General features: G+C 47.1%; 1 protein-coding gene across 1 annotated transcript; it reads left to right on the top strand.

The window, feature by feature from the left end:
• Positions 1–48: 48 nt before the first annotated feature.
• On the top strand, positions 49–15,585 carry CDCA8 (cell division cycle associated 8). Its single transcript, XM_004425971.3, has 11 exons — positions 49–149; positions 303–415; positions 555–683; positions 2,192–2,232; positions 5,728–5,800; positions 7,612–7,694; positions 9,253–9,317; positions 10,207–10,302; positions 11,796–11,922; positions 12,693–12,779; positions 14,175–15,585. The coding sequence occupies exons 2-11, from the start codon at positions 319–321 to the stop codon at positions 14,217–14,219; spliced, it is 843 nt and encodes a 280-aa protein (XP_004426028.1). The 5' UTR covers positions 49–149; positions 303–318; the 3' UTR covers positions 14,220–15,585.
• Positions 15,586–17,103: the final 1,518 nt, after the last annotated feature.

The following is a 17,103-nucleotide window of genomic DNA, read 5'->3' as shown; positions in this document are numbered from 1 at the left end:
GTGGAACCCTCCCAAGACGGCGACTTCTCATTGGTCAGCCTGTGGCAGTTTGAATTTGGTGGCGGCGGTCGCACGTCCGGTTGGCCGCGGAGCCGCTCCCTCTCAGCTGGAGCGGCGAGGTTTTTCAGCCCTTGTTTCTCGACCTGCAGGTATGTGCCTTTTAAGTCCTGGCTCCTAAGGGCAGGGGTCCCCCTTCTAGCCCCCTAGGGCGCCCGTCCGCCCTCTCCCGCCCCTTCGCGACCCCTTTCCCTCCCCCATCTCCGCCGCTGAACCCTTCTAGCTCTGTTCCCCGCTCCCCGCAGCCTCCACCGAAGCGCCATGGCTCCGTCTAGGAAGGGCAGCAATCGGGTAGCCAAGACTAACTCGCTACGAAGCCGGAAGCTCGCCTCCTTTCTTAAGGACTTCGACCGTGAAGGTGAGGGGCGGACCCCTGGTCGTCGCGGCTACCGGGGGCGATCGCGGGGCGCTGGCGGGTTGGGGCGCAGGCAGCACGGATTCGAGGCCCCATTGACCCGCTCGGTGACCCGTGTCCTGTCGGCTCTGCCCTCTCGCAGTGCAAATACGATCCAAGCAAATTCAGTCAGACAGGCAGAACCTCCTCAAGGAGTTGGATAACCTGTACAACATCGAGATCCTGCGGCTGCCCAAGGCGCTGCGCGAGATGAACTGGCTCGACTACTTCGGTAAGAGCTGCTGGAGTGTGCCCAGACCTCGGCCTGGAGCCCCTCTGTGGTTATCGTGACCAGTGAGGTCTTCCATGATCACAATAGGAAACTGCAGCACCCCCACCTCCCCTTTTTTAATATACATATTTTATCCAACTATTTAAAAACGAATGAATGAGTAACTTGATGTGCTACCAGAGTTCGGGTGGAAGGATAACCCCAAGCAGTGCTTTCTGCATCTTATGGAAATTGCCAATTTAAAAATGGGCAAATCGAATTGTGAAGTGCAAGGACCCGAGAGTTTTCCTGGCCAGAGAAAAACCCCAGCCTGTTCCCCACCCCCTTGTTAAATGTCCAAGGAAATGCAAGAGGCTGTCCTTTCTGCTGGATTACCCTTTTTCTGTTTTGCTTATTGTTAATTACACAGCATGTAGCCTCTTTCCTGGGTAGAAATGCCTGTTCTGCTCAAATAGTAGACATTTAATGATCCTTTTGACTCGCTGTTTTATTTAGTAATCTTGTTTACACATTTCTACAAATATTCATTGAGCGTGTGTGTCAGTAACAAGGCTGGATGCTGAAGATGCCCTGAGGAATAAAACAGACATCGTCCCTACTCTTAGGAACTTGCAAGTTAGTAGAGAAGGATCATTTAAAAAATTCACACAAGGTTATATAATGAAAATTAGTCAGTAAGCACATTTGTGTAGTGTTTCCTATGCCAGACAGGCATTGTACCAAGTGTTTTGCATATATTAACTAATTTTGTCCTCATAATGACCACATTCATTATTAATATTGTCCCTATTTTATAGATGACAAGGTTAAGGTGCAGAGAGATTGGTTACTTTGCTCAAGGTCTCATAAACCAGTTGGGGGCAGTCTGTCTGAACCCAGGCATTCTGGTTTTGAAGCCTGAGTTTTTAACTATTATAGGATACTAGGAGTATTTCTAGCAGGAGGACCTAACCTCACTTTTTGTTCTACATCTAAATCTTGCAGAGACCCTTTCATTCAACACACATTTACCACATAGCTACTGTATGACATATTTTTGCCAGAAGCTATGGATATTATCTCTGTCCTCAAAGAATTCAGTTCAGGGCAGGGGTGGACACTTAAACAACTTTGAGTAGTTGTTGGGTATGACGAGAGTGAGCAGCTAACTCAACACGTAGCAATCTGCTGTGATAGCAAAATGGGCAGAGTTTGGGGTCTGGGCTGAGTTTGAAGGATGAATTAGAAGTTTGTCGGGTGCAGAGGACATCATAAGTACCAGGGCTCTGAGTCATGAGAGTTGGTGGCACATTTGGGAAATAACAGGAACTTTGGTGTGGTGGAACACAGGATAGGTCGTGGAGGGGATGAGTCAAGCTTGGAGGAAGATTAGACTAGATTGTGAAGGTCCTTGAATGTTGGACCAAGGGCTTAATCTGGTCCAGTTTTAGAAAGATAACTGGTTGTATTAGGGAAGATGATTTGTCATTAAGATCTGATAGTAACTAAACAAAATGTTCTTTTTAAAGCTCTTGGAGGAAACAAGCAGGCCCTGGAAGAGGCAGCAACAGTAAGTGACTTGTCTTATTTTTGAACTGTTGGTTAGTTTTTAAGTTTAGTCTGGTCACAAAATCCAACCAGTGGGTGCTTACTGTGGAAGAGGTTCCACAGGGGACACTATCTGTGTCAGCTGAAAAATTAGAGTCGTCAAATGCTGAGTACATGAAGACCAAATAGTTTCGAGCCCTGTGAAGAGAGGCAGTTCTATTTTTGGCAGGTTCTTTGCAGCTCTTTGCCCTGACCTCTGCAGGGGAAGTAGAAAGCCTCAAATTCAAGTTCCTTTAAGCCCCTAGGTCATTACACAGTGACTTGGCCTGCTAGGTGACAAAGAGACTGTTGCTTTATCGTGTCAATACCATAGAAGCTGTACTCTTGCTTGAGTCTCTCGGGATTCCCCACCCCCTCTCACTTCCTTCCTCCCAGCATCAGCACCAGGACTGAAGGCAGGAAGATGGGGAAGCAAAATAACACGTTTAGATCTGTACTGTCCATTACAATAGCCACCAGCTACATGTAGCTGTTTAAATTAATTAAAAGTAATAAAATTAAAAGTTAAGTTCCTCAGACACATTAGCTACATTTCAAATGTTCAGTAGCCACGTGTGACTAGTGGCTACCATATTGGACAGCTCAGAAATAGAGCATTTCTACCCTTGCAGAAAGTTCTATTGGACAGTGTTGGGAACTAGTCCATAAATGGGTTTCACAGAGACCCTAAACTCTCTAAAATCACACATGAACAACGTGTGTGTTTACATGTATTTGTGTATCTTTCTGGGGAGAAAGTTTATTATGGCCTTCATCAGATTTACAGATGAAACTGTAGACTCTACATCCATCCAGACTCTACACCTTCTATGAGTTGATCAGAATCATTTGGAATCGCAGAGTTTGAAGCAATCTAACTACAAAGGGTACATAGTAGCACTGAATAGCAGATCTCCAACCAGCGTCAGAAGTTAAAGGTACTTAGGAGCCAGTTGTTGAATCAGGAAAAAATTAGAGAGCTTGGGGGTGAATCTTGTAGGAGAGAGAGGGGCAGTAACTGAGAAATAAAATCAACAGCTAGTAAAAGGTTCTTAGTCCCTGCTTTGTCTTTCTTTAATATGTCTCCCCATCCACACCCAGATCTAATGTTTTGGAAGACTTACCTCTGAGATGAATCATAGCTAATGCACCACCCTCTTTTTTAACTAATCAGACATATAGAACCACAGATCAGAGCTTCTAATGTAGTGTGAGACATCCAGTGTCATCACACCAGGTGGAGAGAATTCTAGCGTTAGATAATGTGATTTAAAACTTGGGGAAGGAATGATACTTTGGTATAAAAGCTCTTAGTTGTTAAGTATATGGGGGCTTCCAAGACTCCCTCCAGGATTGGTAATTGGCTAGGAGGACTCCCAGGGCTCAGCGTATAGTCATACTCATGGCTATGATTTATTACAGTGAAAGGATACAAAGCAAATCAGCAAAGGGGAAGGTGGGTGGGGCAAAGTTCAGGAGACCAGTCTCAGGCTCCCAAGAGTCCTCTCCCAGTGGAGTCGCACAGGACACGCTTAATTCAACAGGTGTGAAAAATTGTCTACCAGAGAAGCTCATTAGATACTCAATGCCCAGGGTTTTTGTTGGGGGCTGGTCACATAGGCATCTTCTGCCTAGCATATACGAAAATTCCAGATTTGCAGAAGGAACGCAGGTGTTCAGCATAAACCATGTTGTTTGTACAAAGCTTAGGCACAGTGAGCCATTCTCCTGAGGGAATGGTGGGAACCCTGAAATGCAAGTTCTCATGCCAGCCATGGGCCAGCCATGTAAACAGGCCTTTCTACGGATGTCAGTCTCAGGCCTGTTAACTCTTCTGCACAGTGGGTGGTCAGTGGCCTGCCACCGGTGATACCTTCATAAACATGCCAGTTGTTTCTAGAGATGGCAGAAAGTTGGCCACCACATTCCATTCCATCAGCCACTTCAGACATCACTAATCTATTGCAACACTGTTTCTTACTAAGCTTGGACAGCCTCAGAATCCTTCTCTGAGCACTTCATGTAGTCTCTACCAATCTAGAGATAAAACCTGGGTCATTCCTAGTCTGTAACAACTCTCTTGTGCCCTATGAGGAAAGGCCTACGAATCATGACTGCCCTTGGCTATTCCCATACGTATAGGTGTCACCACTGGGAACAAATTTAATTAGAATGGCAACTGGAAGCCTTTTTGAAGGACCCAGGAGCACAATAGAAAACTTTATTGACCCTCTAGACTTAAAAAAAGAAAATGAGGGGCCAGCCCGTTGGCCTAGTGGTTAAGTTTGCGTGCTCTGCTTCAGTGGCCTGGGGTTTGCGGGTTTGGATCCCAGGCGTGGACCTACACACAGCTCATCAAGCCATGCTGTGGCGGCCTCCCACATACAAAATAGAGGAAGATTGGCACAGATGTTAGCTTGGGGCCAGTCTTCCTCACCAAAAAAAGAATAAAGAAAGAAATGAGGGGGGTTGGCCCAGTGGCATAGCGGTTAAGTGTGTGTGCTCTGCTGCAGCGGCCCGAGGGTCCGCAGGTTTGGATCCCGGGTGTGCACCTATGCACTACTTGTCAGGCCATGCTGTGGCGGCGTCCCATATAAAGTAGAGGAAGATGGGCACGATGGTAGCCCAGGGCCAATCTTCCTCAGCAAAAAGAGGAGGATTGGCATCGGATGTTAACTCAGGGCTGATCTTCGTCACCAAAAAAAAAAGAACGAAGATGAGAAGTCTGACGCAGCACCAACTGTCGTAGAGAATGTGGGTCATTAGGAACTTGTATTGTTTGCCCATGGGCTGGAAACAAGTGCAACCACTTTGGAAACCAATGAGGCATAACATCAAGGCTGATGTTTGTGCACCCTAAAACGCTGTAATGCTCTATCCCTAAGTATAGAGCCAAGAGATAACTTGGACATGCACAGCAGACACGAGTGTAGGACAGTTTAAAGTAGCAGTGTTTGTAACAGCAAGAGACAGTTGACGGGAGATTGGACAAATCCATGGGATATAGTCACACAGTAGGATATTATATAGCAGTGGAGACAAACTGACTACAACCACAAATAGTGGTCAGAAACAAAACCAAACAAAATATTGTGTAAGCACACATAGTTTGTGAAGAAATATATATAGATATATACACACAGACACACACACCATACACACACACTCACACACACACACATTTTCTTTTAAGCAAGTGGAATAATAGTGGTTGTCTCTGGGGAATGACAGAGTTAGGAGACTGGTCACCTTTGGGGGAGAGACAAGGAAATAGAACAGGGAAAAGTACATGGAGGCAAGTTATTGGCACTGTTTTAGGTCTTGGGTTGTATGTGGGTTTATGGTAGTTCATTTTACTATGTTATAACTAAAATGTAACAACCTTTTGTATGTATCAAATAATATGTTTTTAACCTTAAAATATTGTTCCTCATATTTGATGGAATCTGCCTGGTGTTTTCTGCTATGTTTGTCACAGGCTGACCTGGATATCACAGAAATAAACAAACTAACAGCAGAAGCTATTCAGACACCCCTGAAATCTGCCAAAAGTGAGTACCTTTCACAACTCCTTGTCGAGCTGAGAGAGCCGAGGCCCAGAGTGGTAGGCCAGCTGCCTTGGGAGGCCTCATTGGTGGAGGCTTTTCGTTCTAATGTCTGGTCCAGTCTTGTAAATCCAAAAATTTAATTTTGGCCGCTGCATTCAGTTAATTGTATGCAGGACTGAAACTAACCAAACTCTCAAGACCGATGTGTTAGCGAAAGTGAGAGTGAATGGAAGGGAATAAAAGATGTGCTGGAAACCAAACGCTGTCGCCTGCTCAACTCCCCTGAGTTAGAGAGGATACAAGACTTAGAGAGGTGTGACAGGACATGGTCATGTCAGCCGGGATGCTCCCTGATGTGATCAGAAGGGGTGGCTTTCTCAGCACGTCATTCCATGTCACTTGATTCAGTGACCCCTCTGTGTAAAATCCTTTCACATGTGCGCCCCACACTCTGACAAACTCTGACTTACAGGAAAGTTTCTGGGAAGCCGGGTTGTAATTAGCATGGAATCAGGCCAGGATGAGCTCTGTTGTGGACTTGATGTCACTGTCATTAAGCTTTGGTAGCTCGATGTATCCAACTCTGACCCAAGGCCTGGATTTCCGGCCTGCCCACTAGGGCACCTTCTCCACTGGGCAGGGCCAGAAACACTGTCAAGTTGTTGTTCCAACTTGCCTTCCATCACAATTGCCTAGTAGCGTGAAGAAAGCATGATGAGATTTTCACTGTCTTAGTGTCACATTCCAGTCCTGCCTCCCTGAGGTTATGACGTAACTGGACTTGGGTGTTCCTAGAGTTCCTCAGCCACGTGTTTACAATGTGTTGGGTCACTTTGCATTATTTCTACATTTAGGTAATATCAGTTTCTCTTCTGAGTTCCATCAGTTTTGCTTACTTGGTTGGGGAGAGGGAGGTTCTGATTTCACCCCTGAGAACTGAACACCCCAGGACCAGTGTCAACCAGTGGTAGAAATTGTTTTTGTGCCCTTTTGATCACTGAACTTCAACTACATTGTAAGCTACTTTTTTTTTTTTAAAAGGTAAATAAACTTATATTCTTATTTAATGTATCAGAAAAAAAAAAGCTTAAAGCTCGTTTAGTCTGATTTTTCCCTCCACGATTAAATGCATGAATTTTCCCTACGGAGTCTCTGCTCAGGGTGTGTAGCTCCTGGCTGTACATATTTAGCAATGAGACACTCTACCTTTCGTCACTAAACACAGCTGTGATGGTAAGAAAGTTCTTTCTAAGTTTCTTTGTGCTATCGACATAAATAATATTTTATTAGAATAAATAATAATACTTATTATAACACGTGTCCAGTACTGTCCAAAGGGCTTTACATTCATTCATTCCACACATAGTTAATTAACACAAGCACGGTTCTAGGGTTGGGGATACAGGAATAGAAACAACGAAGAGCCTGTTCTTGGGCAGCACACATTTCAAATCTCACAATATCCCTATAAAGTGACTCCTCCCCTTTATAGATGAGGAAACTGAGGCACCACGATGAAAGTCTTGTGACCTGGTTAGTGGTAGGGCCGGGCCTCAAGCTCAAGTCTGTCTGACCCTAGAGTCACTCTTGTCAGGAGGCTGGGCTGCCCACACAAGGCATCATGGGGCGGCTTAACCACTCTGATTAGTTTCCTTTGTCTATACCTCCTTTTTACAAAAGTCATCTTCTTTACATTGGGTCTGTTTCTTGCATACAGCCTAAGACTGCATAAGTTTTATTTCCTGTAAGAAATGTGAATGTGTGAAAGCTTATTCCCGCGAGAAATGTCATGCTGTTAAAACTGTTTCTTATAGCACGGAAGGTAATACAAGTGGATGAAATGATAGTGGAAGAAGAAGAGGAAGAAAATAAAAATAAGAATCTTCAAACTGCAAGAGTAAGTAGGCACTCCGGTTCAGGGCTGGGGCCTGACAGGAAACAAGGAAATACAAAAATACAGAAAATACAGTGTTGCCCTCCCAAAGTTCACGGTTTAGTAGAGAAGATCCCACTTAAATTACTGATAACCAGAGTGATAATAGAAGTGTGTGCAAAGTGCACAGAACATAGAAGAGGAAGCTGAGTCTTACCTACCCGATTAGACACAACCAGGCCTTTCAAGGTGAGTGAGGTTTCACTACTGGAGAAGAAAGGGGAGAGAGTTCCCGGAGGAGGTGTGAGAGTGTCCAGTTAAGGAACAAGAAGCAGTTTGGTATGGCTGGGATATGAGCTGTGAGGCTAAGCTGGGTAGAGTTGGGGCTAGATCATGAATGGCCTTGTGTGCCAAGCTTGGCCATTTTGATTTCATCGGATTGGTAATGGTAAGTGACATGACCAGATGGGTATTTCAGAACAGTACAGCCTTCCCTCAGTATCTGTGGTGGATTGGTTCCAGGACCCCCATGGATACTGAAATCCGAGGATGCTCAAGTCCCTTGGCCCTCCATACTCGCATTGTGGAACCCGTGGAGATGGAGGGCCAGCTGTCTTCAGGATAAGTGGGAGAGGGGAAAACGGGACAAAGCAGTTGGGAGACTGTTGTAATTCTTGAACTGAGGCACTGACCCTATAAAAGGAGAAGGGGTGGTTTTGAGAGAAGTTTTAAAAGGGAGAATGGACAAGATTGGTGGAGGAAAGGAGAAAACCAGAGATGACTAAATGGTTTCCGGCTTAGACAACTGCCATCCCGTGGAGCGTGGGACACAGGAGGAAGAGTGGGGCTCGATTCGGGTGAAGGAGAGCAGTTCATATGTCAGTTTTTTGACAGGTGGAGTGTTTAATACTTTTCCAGGACGTCTAATCTAGACAGAAATTTTAGCGTGGAGCTCAGGGAGGAGGAGGAGATTGCGAGATACTCTGACTCCCAGGTCTTTAGGTGGTTGTCCCAGCGTGGGCGGCAGGTTGTGCAGGGAGAGCACAGAGAGGGAGGCTGAGGGTGGGCACTAGGAGGGAAGTAGAGAGAGGAGCTCGTGCAGAGCTCATGCAGAGAGGAGCAGACTGCAGAGGGACGGCCAGAGAAGTAGGAAGGTGGGTCCATCTTGGAAGACGAGGAGAGAATTGTCAGAGGGTGAGGAGTGACTCTTGTTGGGTACCCTCGAGGACTCAGGAGGCGTGAGGACTGCTGAGGGTTCCTTGGATTGGGCGCCTGGGGTGCCCTTAGTGACCTTCCAGCAGCACTTTATGGGGGGGGCGGGGTGCGGGTGGACGATCCAGGCTGCAGTCAGTTCAAAAGAGATTTACCTTGAATCTTGGCCAAGACCCTCTGTTTGAAGACCCAGCCAGTGCAAGTCCTTAGTTGATCAGTTATGTTCTGACTTCCGTGAGCAGACCTTCAGTGTTCACTGTTTGTTTTCTTTCCCAGAGCTGGCCCCTCTCCTCTACTTTTCTTACCCTCGCTCACCTTTCCCCTTTGTGGGGCGTTTTGTAACCTCAGTTTCATGTGATCGTGACTTTAGGTCAAAAGGTGTCCTCCATCCAAGAAGAGAACCCAGTCCGTACAAGGAAAAGGCAAAAGCAAAAGGTACCAGGTTTTCGGTTTTAGACGTGTGTTTGGTTTTATTGGAGAGCCACATCATCGTGGCAGAATAGGGGGTGAAAGGGCTGTTGTGGCTCGTGTGCAAGTAGAACTTAGTCATCGAGGCCTTAAGTAGCCAAGCTGGAGGGGCCTCGAGGGATGATCTGACCCAACACCTTCTCCAACTCTTCTGCCCATCTTCTCTATCCTCTCCCACTTTTTTTTTCAATGCTAACAGAATGAGGCCCAGAAATATAGAAAGCACTGCATATTTTCTTTAGTTTTCTGACGGTCCACTTGCAGAGCTACCCCATAGTCAGTCTCAAAGTGGCTGTCACCTACCTATAGTTAGTTTCTTGAGATGTACCTCCTGGTCCTGCAAAGCAGAGAATCACCATGGGCTTGAACTGATTCTGCTGGACCCTACTGACCATTTGAGGGTGGGGGCTGCATCTCCAACAAGCCTAGGAAAGTGGTCACTGGGATATGTGGCTGTGAAGGAGTGGACTCCTCTCATTCCTCCCTGAGCAGTGGTGACTCCAGCTGGGGCTCTGCAGAGTGTTGAGAGGCTGGCTCCTTCCTTTCGTTCTGTTAGCTGGATTCTGGAGAATTCTGGAGGCTGGCTGCTTGGGTTCAAAGTCCTGGCTCTGCCCTAATTGGCTATGTGATCCCAGGCAAGTTATTTAAACTCAATATGCCTGAGTCTCTGCATCTGTGAGTGAAGATAATCGTGGTGCTTCTCATGGGGTTGTTTGGAGGGTTACACAAGTTCATGTGTGGAGGGCATCAGGACAGTATCTGACATGGTCAGTACTCTCCAGGTGTTACCTGCCTCTGCTGCTGCGGTCATTGGACCTGCGAGTTGGCGCACCTAATGGCTGTTTCTTACCTATAGGTCGAGCCATTATAACACTGTTACCCCAGCTGTGGGCCGACTGGAGTTATCTCTGGTGAAACCTACTCCAGGCTTGACGCCCAGGTTTGACTCCAGGTGAGTACCAAGCGCAGTGATTTTTTGGGAGCCCAACATTTGACATCAGTCAGAGAAGGGTGTTTAAGCAAATCCTCCTGACTCCTTGGCCTAGAACCTTCTCAGAGGAGGGGACCCGTCTGGGCTTCCCAGCGTTTGCCTCTCTGAGTGCAGGCTCACCTGTTTACAGCAACAAAATGACTCTTCATCTGAGGAGAGGGGGGAGGGCATTGTCTGATGACTAGGAGGCCTCTAGTGATGCTTTTGGTCTTTTCTGATTCTGATCAGAAGTTTTTTTTAAAAGGGTAGATACTCTCCTGTACCCTTGGTAGAAGTGAAAATTGACACCGCCTTTTGGGAGACCAGCATTAACAAGGATGTTCTCGCAGCATAAATTAATCCCTTCTGTAGGGCGGGTCACCTCAATAGGGAATGCTTTGTAGCCATTTAAACAGAAGGGCTCTGTGTGTGCTGACGGGAAGAGCTTCACGATCACGAGCATCTCCAACCAGGTTGCAGAGCAGTGTGCACTAGATGATCCCACTTGCTTTTATACACAGAAAGTTTCTGGAAGGATGCATAAAGAATTGAGAGTGATTATCTGTGGGATGGGAGAGTGAGGAAGACTTACCTTCTACTTTTATTTTTTATTTATTTATTTTTGTGTGTGAGGAAGATCAGCCCTGAGCTAACATCCATGCGAATCCCCCTCTTTTTGCTGAGGAAGACCAGCTCTGAGCTAACATCTATTGCCAATCCTCCTCCTTCCCGCCCCCCACCCCAAAGCCCCAGTAGATAGTTGTATGTCATAGTTGCACCTCCTTCTAGTTGCTGTATGTGGGACGTGGCCTCAGCATGGCCGGAGAAGTGGTGCGTCGGTGCGCGCCCGGGATCCGAACCCGGGCCGCCAGTAGCAGAGTGCACGCACTTAACCGATAAGCCACGGGGCCGGCCCTTACCTTCTACTTTTAAATCTCACTCCTCTTTAACTGTTTTTTCACATGAGCATATAGCAAAGAACATTTGGAGAAAGTAGGTAGCAGCATTTTAACTGTCTTGAGAAAGTTTGGGAATTAATATAATGATGTAATCTCTGAATCATCCTCCTGTGACCCTGGAAAATTCCTCTTGATGGAACCACTTAGCCACTCTTGGAAATACATTAACCATAGTTTATTTCTGGCTTTGTGGATGGTGGGAAGGATGGATGGTGGATGGATGGATGGGTGGATGGATGGATGACTGGCATCCATATGGAGCTTTGGACCTAAAATTTACATGGATAAGAATTGACTCTTGCTTGATGTGTGTTTAATAATTACAACCTCCTTTCTCCAGCTGTGTTTAGTCATTACTGCTTAAATTTTTTTTCCCCTAAATTTAGAACATGCCTTCTTAGAAATGTGTGGTTTGAAAACTGCAGCTTGAGGCCAGATGGGGGTTGGAAGGACTCATAGCGCCTGGTGTCATCCAGTCTGCCAAGCCATCTTTACAAAGATTTTCCCACTTTATAGGGTCTTCAAGACCCCAGGCCTACGTACTCCAGCAGCCAGAGAGCGGATTTACAATATCTCGGTGAATGGTAGCCCTCTTGCCGACAGCAAAGAGATCTTCCTCACTGTGCCAGTGGGAGGCGGAGAGGTGAGTGTTTCAGGGGGAAGCCAGGCCACAGTGTGCTGCTCAGTCAGCGTTTCCTTTCCCTGGTGCATTACTCACTTCTCTCCCCAAAAGTCCTTTTGGTTTTGGATCCTGTTTTCCACACTTCTGTAGGACTCAGAACCCAGTCCTCTCCCAGGTTAGAGGCCCAGACTGGGAACATCCTTGCCCAGGTCTGGGTTCCATTTGTTCATCAGCTGACTTTTGCCCACTCATCTTGTAGGAGGTCCCAGCTGTAGAAGACATGGTTCCTGCTCTTGAGAAGTAATTTGGTACTCAAGAGAGGTTCACGATGAACTATAATATCATGTGATGTGTGCAGTAATAGAGATATTAAAGAGAGTGCAGAGGAGGGCACTGTGTGCTTAGTCTAGAAGGGGGAGCGTGAGCTGTGTCTTCCACTTTGTATAACTTGGAGGGGTTCTGAAGCCAGCTGAGCCCAGGTTCTCTGGGCTGAGTAGAGCACGTTGCTGACCTCAGCCCTGGGGAAGGAAGGATGGTTTATCCCAGATGTGGTCTGCAGGGCATTTCTAAGCTAAGGTACACGCCCCTTGTTCCCCAGGTGATCCAGCCACTGGTCCAATAGTAAGCACTGATGTCATTGTCTCCTTAGGGCTAACACCCTCCTACTTGCCTTGCCACTTCCCCTACCAAGTGCAGGATATCAGGAGGACGCTTGGGGCACACTGGGGTGCTGGATGGAGGTTCCTGCCCTAAGGGCCATGCCAATTTAACCCACTCTCCCCTCCACACAGAGCATGCGATTATTGGCCAGTGACTTGCAGAAGGTCGATATCGCACAACTGGACCCAGAGGCCTTGGGAAACATTAAGAAGCTCTCCGTAAGTCTCGTATTCATCTCCACACTCAGGGCGCCTCCAATAGCTTTCTTGGCTTAGCTGTACGTAGGATTATCTTTTGGGTCTGGGCTCATGCTTTATACTTACAGTTGTGTTGCCTTCTTTCCCCCAAAGGATTTGACTGTTATCCTGTTTACCTAGCAGCAATTCTGTTCCTAAATTGATGTTGAGTTTCAGTCCGTCCCAGAGTGTGTGCCACAGAAGTTCCACAACAGAATCCAATTCTGCCTCATTCAGGCAGTGGGTACCAGTGTGTCAGGGCACGACTGACTGCCAGGAACTGAAGCTTCCTCACAGTAGTTTGGGAATGGGGGAGGGGCTTGTTACAAGGACTCCCATAGAATCAAAGAAAGTGCTAACAGCCAGGCCCCCAGGGTGGCGGGACCATCAGCGACAGGAGTTTGTGGAGCTCCACTGTGGTGCGCCAGCTCCTTCAGCATCTCTCTGTCTTGGGGCCTGTGCACTCATTTCCCTTGGACTTCTTCCTTTCTCCCTCCCTCTCCGCAGATAACCTTCACAAGGCTCTTGGTCCTGCACTCTCATGACATTGGTTTGTGTGTGGCTTTGGGCAGCCACATTTCCAACTCGAACCTGATTGCGCCAGTGTCCAACACTGACCGTCCAGTTTCTTGTCTTTGTTTAAATTCTCAAGAGGAAGAATTTACTTGGCTCAGATGGGCCTCCCTGGTCCAGTCAGCATGGTCTTGGAGTGGTAGATGGGAGCACTTAGTGCAAACATGGCTGCCCTAGGCCCACCCTTCCGGGGGGTCTGTGAAGGCTACAACTAAGGAACGGGACAAGGATGGAGCTGCTTTCCCAAACACATCTGGCTGAACATAGGCCCAGTGCCAAGGTCACACATACACCTAGCCACCCAAATCTGGTGATACTCATCGTCTAGTTGGACCTAAGCATTACTGTTCCCAAATTATACCTTCATGTCTCATTTGAGATGTTATTTTACTCCTTTGTTCAGATGAGAAATGGAGATTCAGAAAGGTTAATTAATTAGTTTGTGATACAAGTATAGTCACACGTCGCTTAACCACGAGGATATGTTCTGAAAAATGCGTTGTTAGTCTATTTCGTTGTTATGCGAATATCATAGAATGTACTTCCACAAACCTAGATGGTATAGCCTACTACACACCTGGGCTGTATGGTACTAATCTAATCTTAATCTTATGGGACGGCTATCATATATATGGTCTGTGATTGACCGAAACATCGTTAGTGGTGCAGAGAATGGAGGGCTGAGATTCACTCAGACCTGCGTGACCCCAAATCCAGTGCTACCTGAGTAGACTAGTAAGTGGCTCACTGAGCAGTGTGCTCAGTGTCATCTTCTCTAAATGACCTGTCTCCTTTTCTTTTTAGAGCCGTCTTGCCCAAATCTGCAGCAGCATACGGACTCACAAGTGAGGCTGCTCTTCCAAGAAGCTAAACTTGACAGGATGGACCTTCAATGGGCACTTCTGGGACCCTGAAGAGACCTCTTCCCTTCAGCCTTATTGTTTGTTTGAGTGTGAAGTTCCAGAGCAGGGAGTGGTGTCCCTCTTGGAGAATTTGGGAAGCGAGGAGACACACTGTTCCCCCATCAGTTAGAGAAAGCCATGTTATTCACGCTTCCCAACCCAGGTGACAAAGACACTGCCTGCTGCGTCCATGCAGTCAGAACTTCCTGTCATTCTCCCGGCTGAATTCTCCTTCCTGCTCTCACAGCTGCCTCCTTCTGCCTCCTGTAACTCAGCCTCCTCTTTGCCCTGCCCTAACTCCAGTGGGGGTGGTGTGAAAGCAGCTCGTGTTCTCAGGAAGACCGCCTCCTCACCCTCACCAGAGAACCCTCTGCACCTGGCATTTCCGCTCTGTGTCTGCCTGAGGCTGGGAGGTTTAGACTCAGAAGTGAGAGCTCTTGGCCATGAGAGAGCAGATCCAGAAAGCTGAGAGGAACTGTACACATGGGGCCAGGACAGCAGAACAGGACGTGTCGCGGCAGTGACCACAGCAGAACAGCTCTCTCCCTCCCACGCCCATCCCCTCTTTCTCCTGTGGTGGGTACTAAATGGGGCTTTGGAATCTTACACCTGCTATGCCCAATCATTTTTTTCAAGCTGACTTGTGGAACAGTGTTTTGTATTTATTCCTGTTTACTGACGACCAAAAATTAGTTTAGAGGCAGCTTCCATGTCTTGTTCCTCTACCTCTCTGGTTAGTGGGAATTTGGATAATGGAACTATAGGGCTTAGCTTAGTCTAGGGTTTTTATGTGATTAACTGCAGAGGAACCATCTCTAAGCTTTCCGTGGTCCACTGGTCCCTGCCAGGTCTATGGACTTTGCAGAGAGCACTTCTCTTTCGTGGGGTTTATTGAGGGAGTGGGAGGGCGCAGATATAACTTGACTGGTGGCCTCATTCCATTCCATTTGTCCTCAGCACGTACTAGTTATTTGGAGCAGCACTCAGTGCTCCAGCCAGCACCTCTGCTCCAAGAATCATGCAATGTGGTCCCAGACCATGGGACTGAGAGGTCCTACCTCACACTCGAGGGCGCGCAGTGCTCTCACGTGTGACTCTTGGTTGTACTGTGTGTTATTTTGCTACATGACCATTCTAGTGATTCAGTCCTGTTCAAGACGTATTCTTTTCACATTGTTTTATCCTCCCTTTCCTAAGACTTTTGTACATATTGTTTTCCTGAGTAATGGTATCTATAAGCTGATTTATTCTAATCAGAGCTACTGAAAGGTACCTGTTTTCAATAAATTTTGGCTGTATTTGTTTTTAATCAATATTCAGCCTTCCTGTCACCTCCAAGCTGTCCTGCCTGGACTAGAGGCAGCTTTGGAGCTGAAGCGATTGGAGTGGGGTCTTTGAATGGCAACTTCCCTCAGAAGATGTGAAAACCTTGACTTCAGGCAGACTCTCTCATATCTGAAGAGGGGGCCCTCACCCCAAGATCCAAAGCATAGGTAACCTACTCCTAGAAATTTTCCCCCAACACCTTCGCTCCATGAGCTAGAAATTCACATCTGGGAGGACAAAGTCTAGGGTATCTGTAGTTTACTGTGCAGTCAAGCCTCATTGGCCAGGAACAGAGCAGGGGCAGGGGTGAGTCCGTGATCGTGCTTCTCGCTTCCCAGAGTTCCAGGAAGATCTGGCAGATCTGCCTTCCTAGAATTCTTTGTACACTGAACATGATCAACATGGAACTCATGGTGGAAGAGAAGACAAACGGGTCATTCTTTAGCCAGGTCACTGGCAGTGACAGTTTATGGGGAAGGACCCTTTGGTCAGTGACGACGTTTGGAATAAAGGTTACTCATTTCAAGTCACGAAGTCACCACACGTGAGGCCTCTCCCTTTTCCTTCATCGGCTGGTGTGTGGAGAAGAGCCTGACATCAAGGGAACACTCAGGATCCAACATCCTTGACCCAGAGCCCCCCTCGCCCTCCGTCACTCCGTCTGCACCCCTGCCTGAATGAACCCAGTTGTAGGAAATGCGCAGTATGTGGCAGGGGCCTAATAAATGCCAGTCACGAGACGAAGATAGAGCAGTCCTTCATTCCATGTGAGGGGCTGACTTGTAAGGTGATGAGTTCCCCATCCCAGGATTTAAAGCATGGGCGGAACTGTCAGGGCTGGGGCTGGGATGTTGCAAAGAAAATTTAAACCTTGCTGCCAGCTCAGAGACCAGAAAGGGCCCACAGACATACTTGCACTTTGGATTTTGTTTGCTTTTTCAAATTAATTGCTAACAATTTAAAAACTGCGAGATTTCACAAAAATGATTGCCAGCCTCCAAAAAATAAGATGTGGCCACAGGTCACAGTCAACTGGAGCCTAACAGCGGTTTTCCTTGGCCCCTAGAGAATCCTCTTCCCATTGAAAGCAATCCCTACTAAATGACTTCCCCTTGTTACCTACCTGGTCCCTGTGGGCAGTTTACTGAGTACCCTCTGCTTGAGTAAAACTAGTAAAAGCAGAGCTGCTTTGGGTTGAAGGGAGGATGGGGCCTGGAGTCCCCTTCGCCAGGCCCTTGAGGCGGTTTCAGAGAGCCCTTGAGTTCCAATCAGCAGTAGGTTCATTCTTTGCCCTACAGGCCCCCCGATCTTTCCAAAAGCCCTACTTGGGGCTTCCTGTTGAAAGAATTCCAAATGAATTGCCTTATGAAGCCTTATTCACATGAAGAGCTAGTTCTTGGGGGTGGGGATGGGGGTGACAGGACACACCTAAGCATCATTTATTCACAGTTTATTCACGGCGTCAGACATACCTTTTAGTTCAGGAATTACTATCACCATGTCCA

This window comes from Ceratotherium simum, chromosome 22 (assembly GCF_057802395.1).
Source record: "Ceratotherium simum simum isolate JZ-2026a chromosome 22, ASM5780239v1, whole genome shotgun sequence".
Taxonomy (NCBI): domain Eukaryota; kingdom Metazoa; phylum Chordata; class Mammalia; order Perissodactyla; family Rhinocerotidae; genus Ceratotherium; species Ceratotherium simum.
This window is presented reverse-complemented; position numbering and strand designations above follow the sequence as displayed.

What these genes read in the sequence shown, in the direction of transcription:
- CDCA8 (XM_004425971.3), top strand. Translation starts at nt 319, where the DNA reads ATGGCTCCGTCTAGGAAGGGCAGCAATCGGGTAGCCAAGACTAACTCG. An exon ending in ACCCCTGAAATCTGCCAAAA is followed by an intron (nt 5,801 to 7,611) that starts GTGAGTACCTTT and finishes TGTTTCTTATAG; the next exon opens with CACGGAAGGTAATACAAGTG. An exon ending in AGAATCTTCAAACTGCAAGA is followed by an intron (nt 7,695 to 9,252) that starts GTAAGTAGGCAC and finishes TCGTGACTTTAG; the next exon opens with GTCAAAAGGTGTCCTCCATC.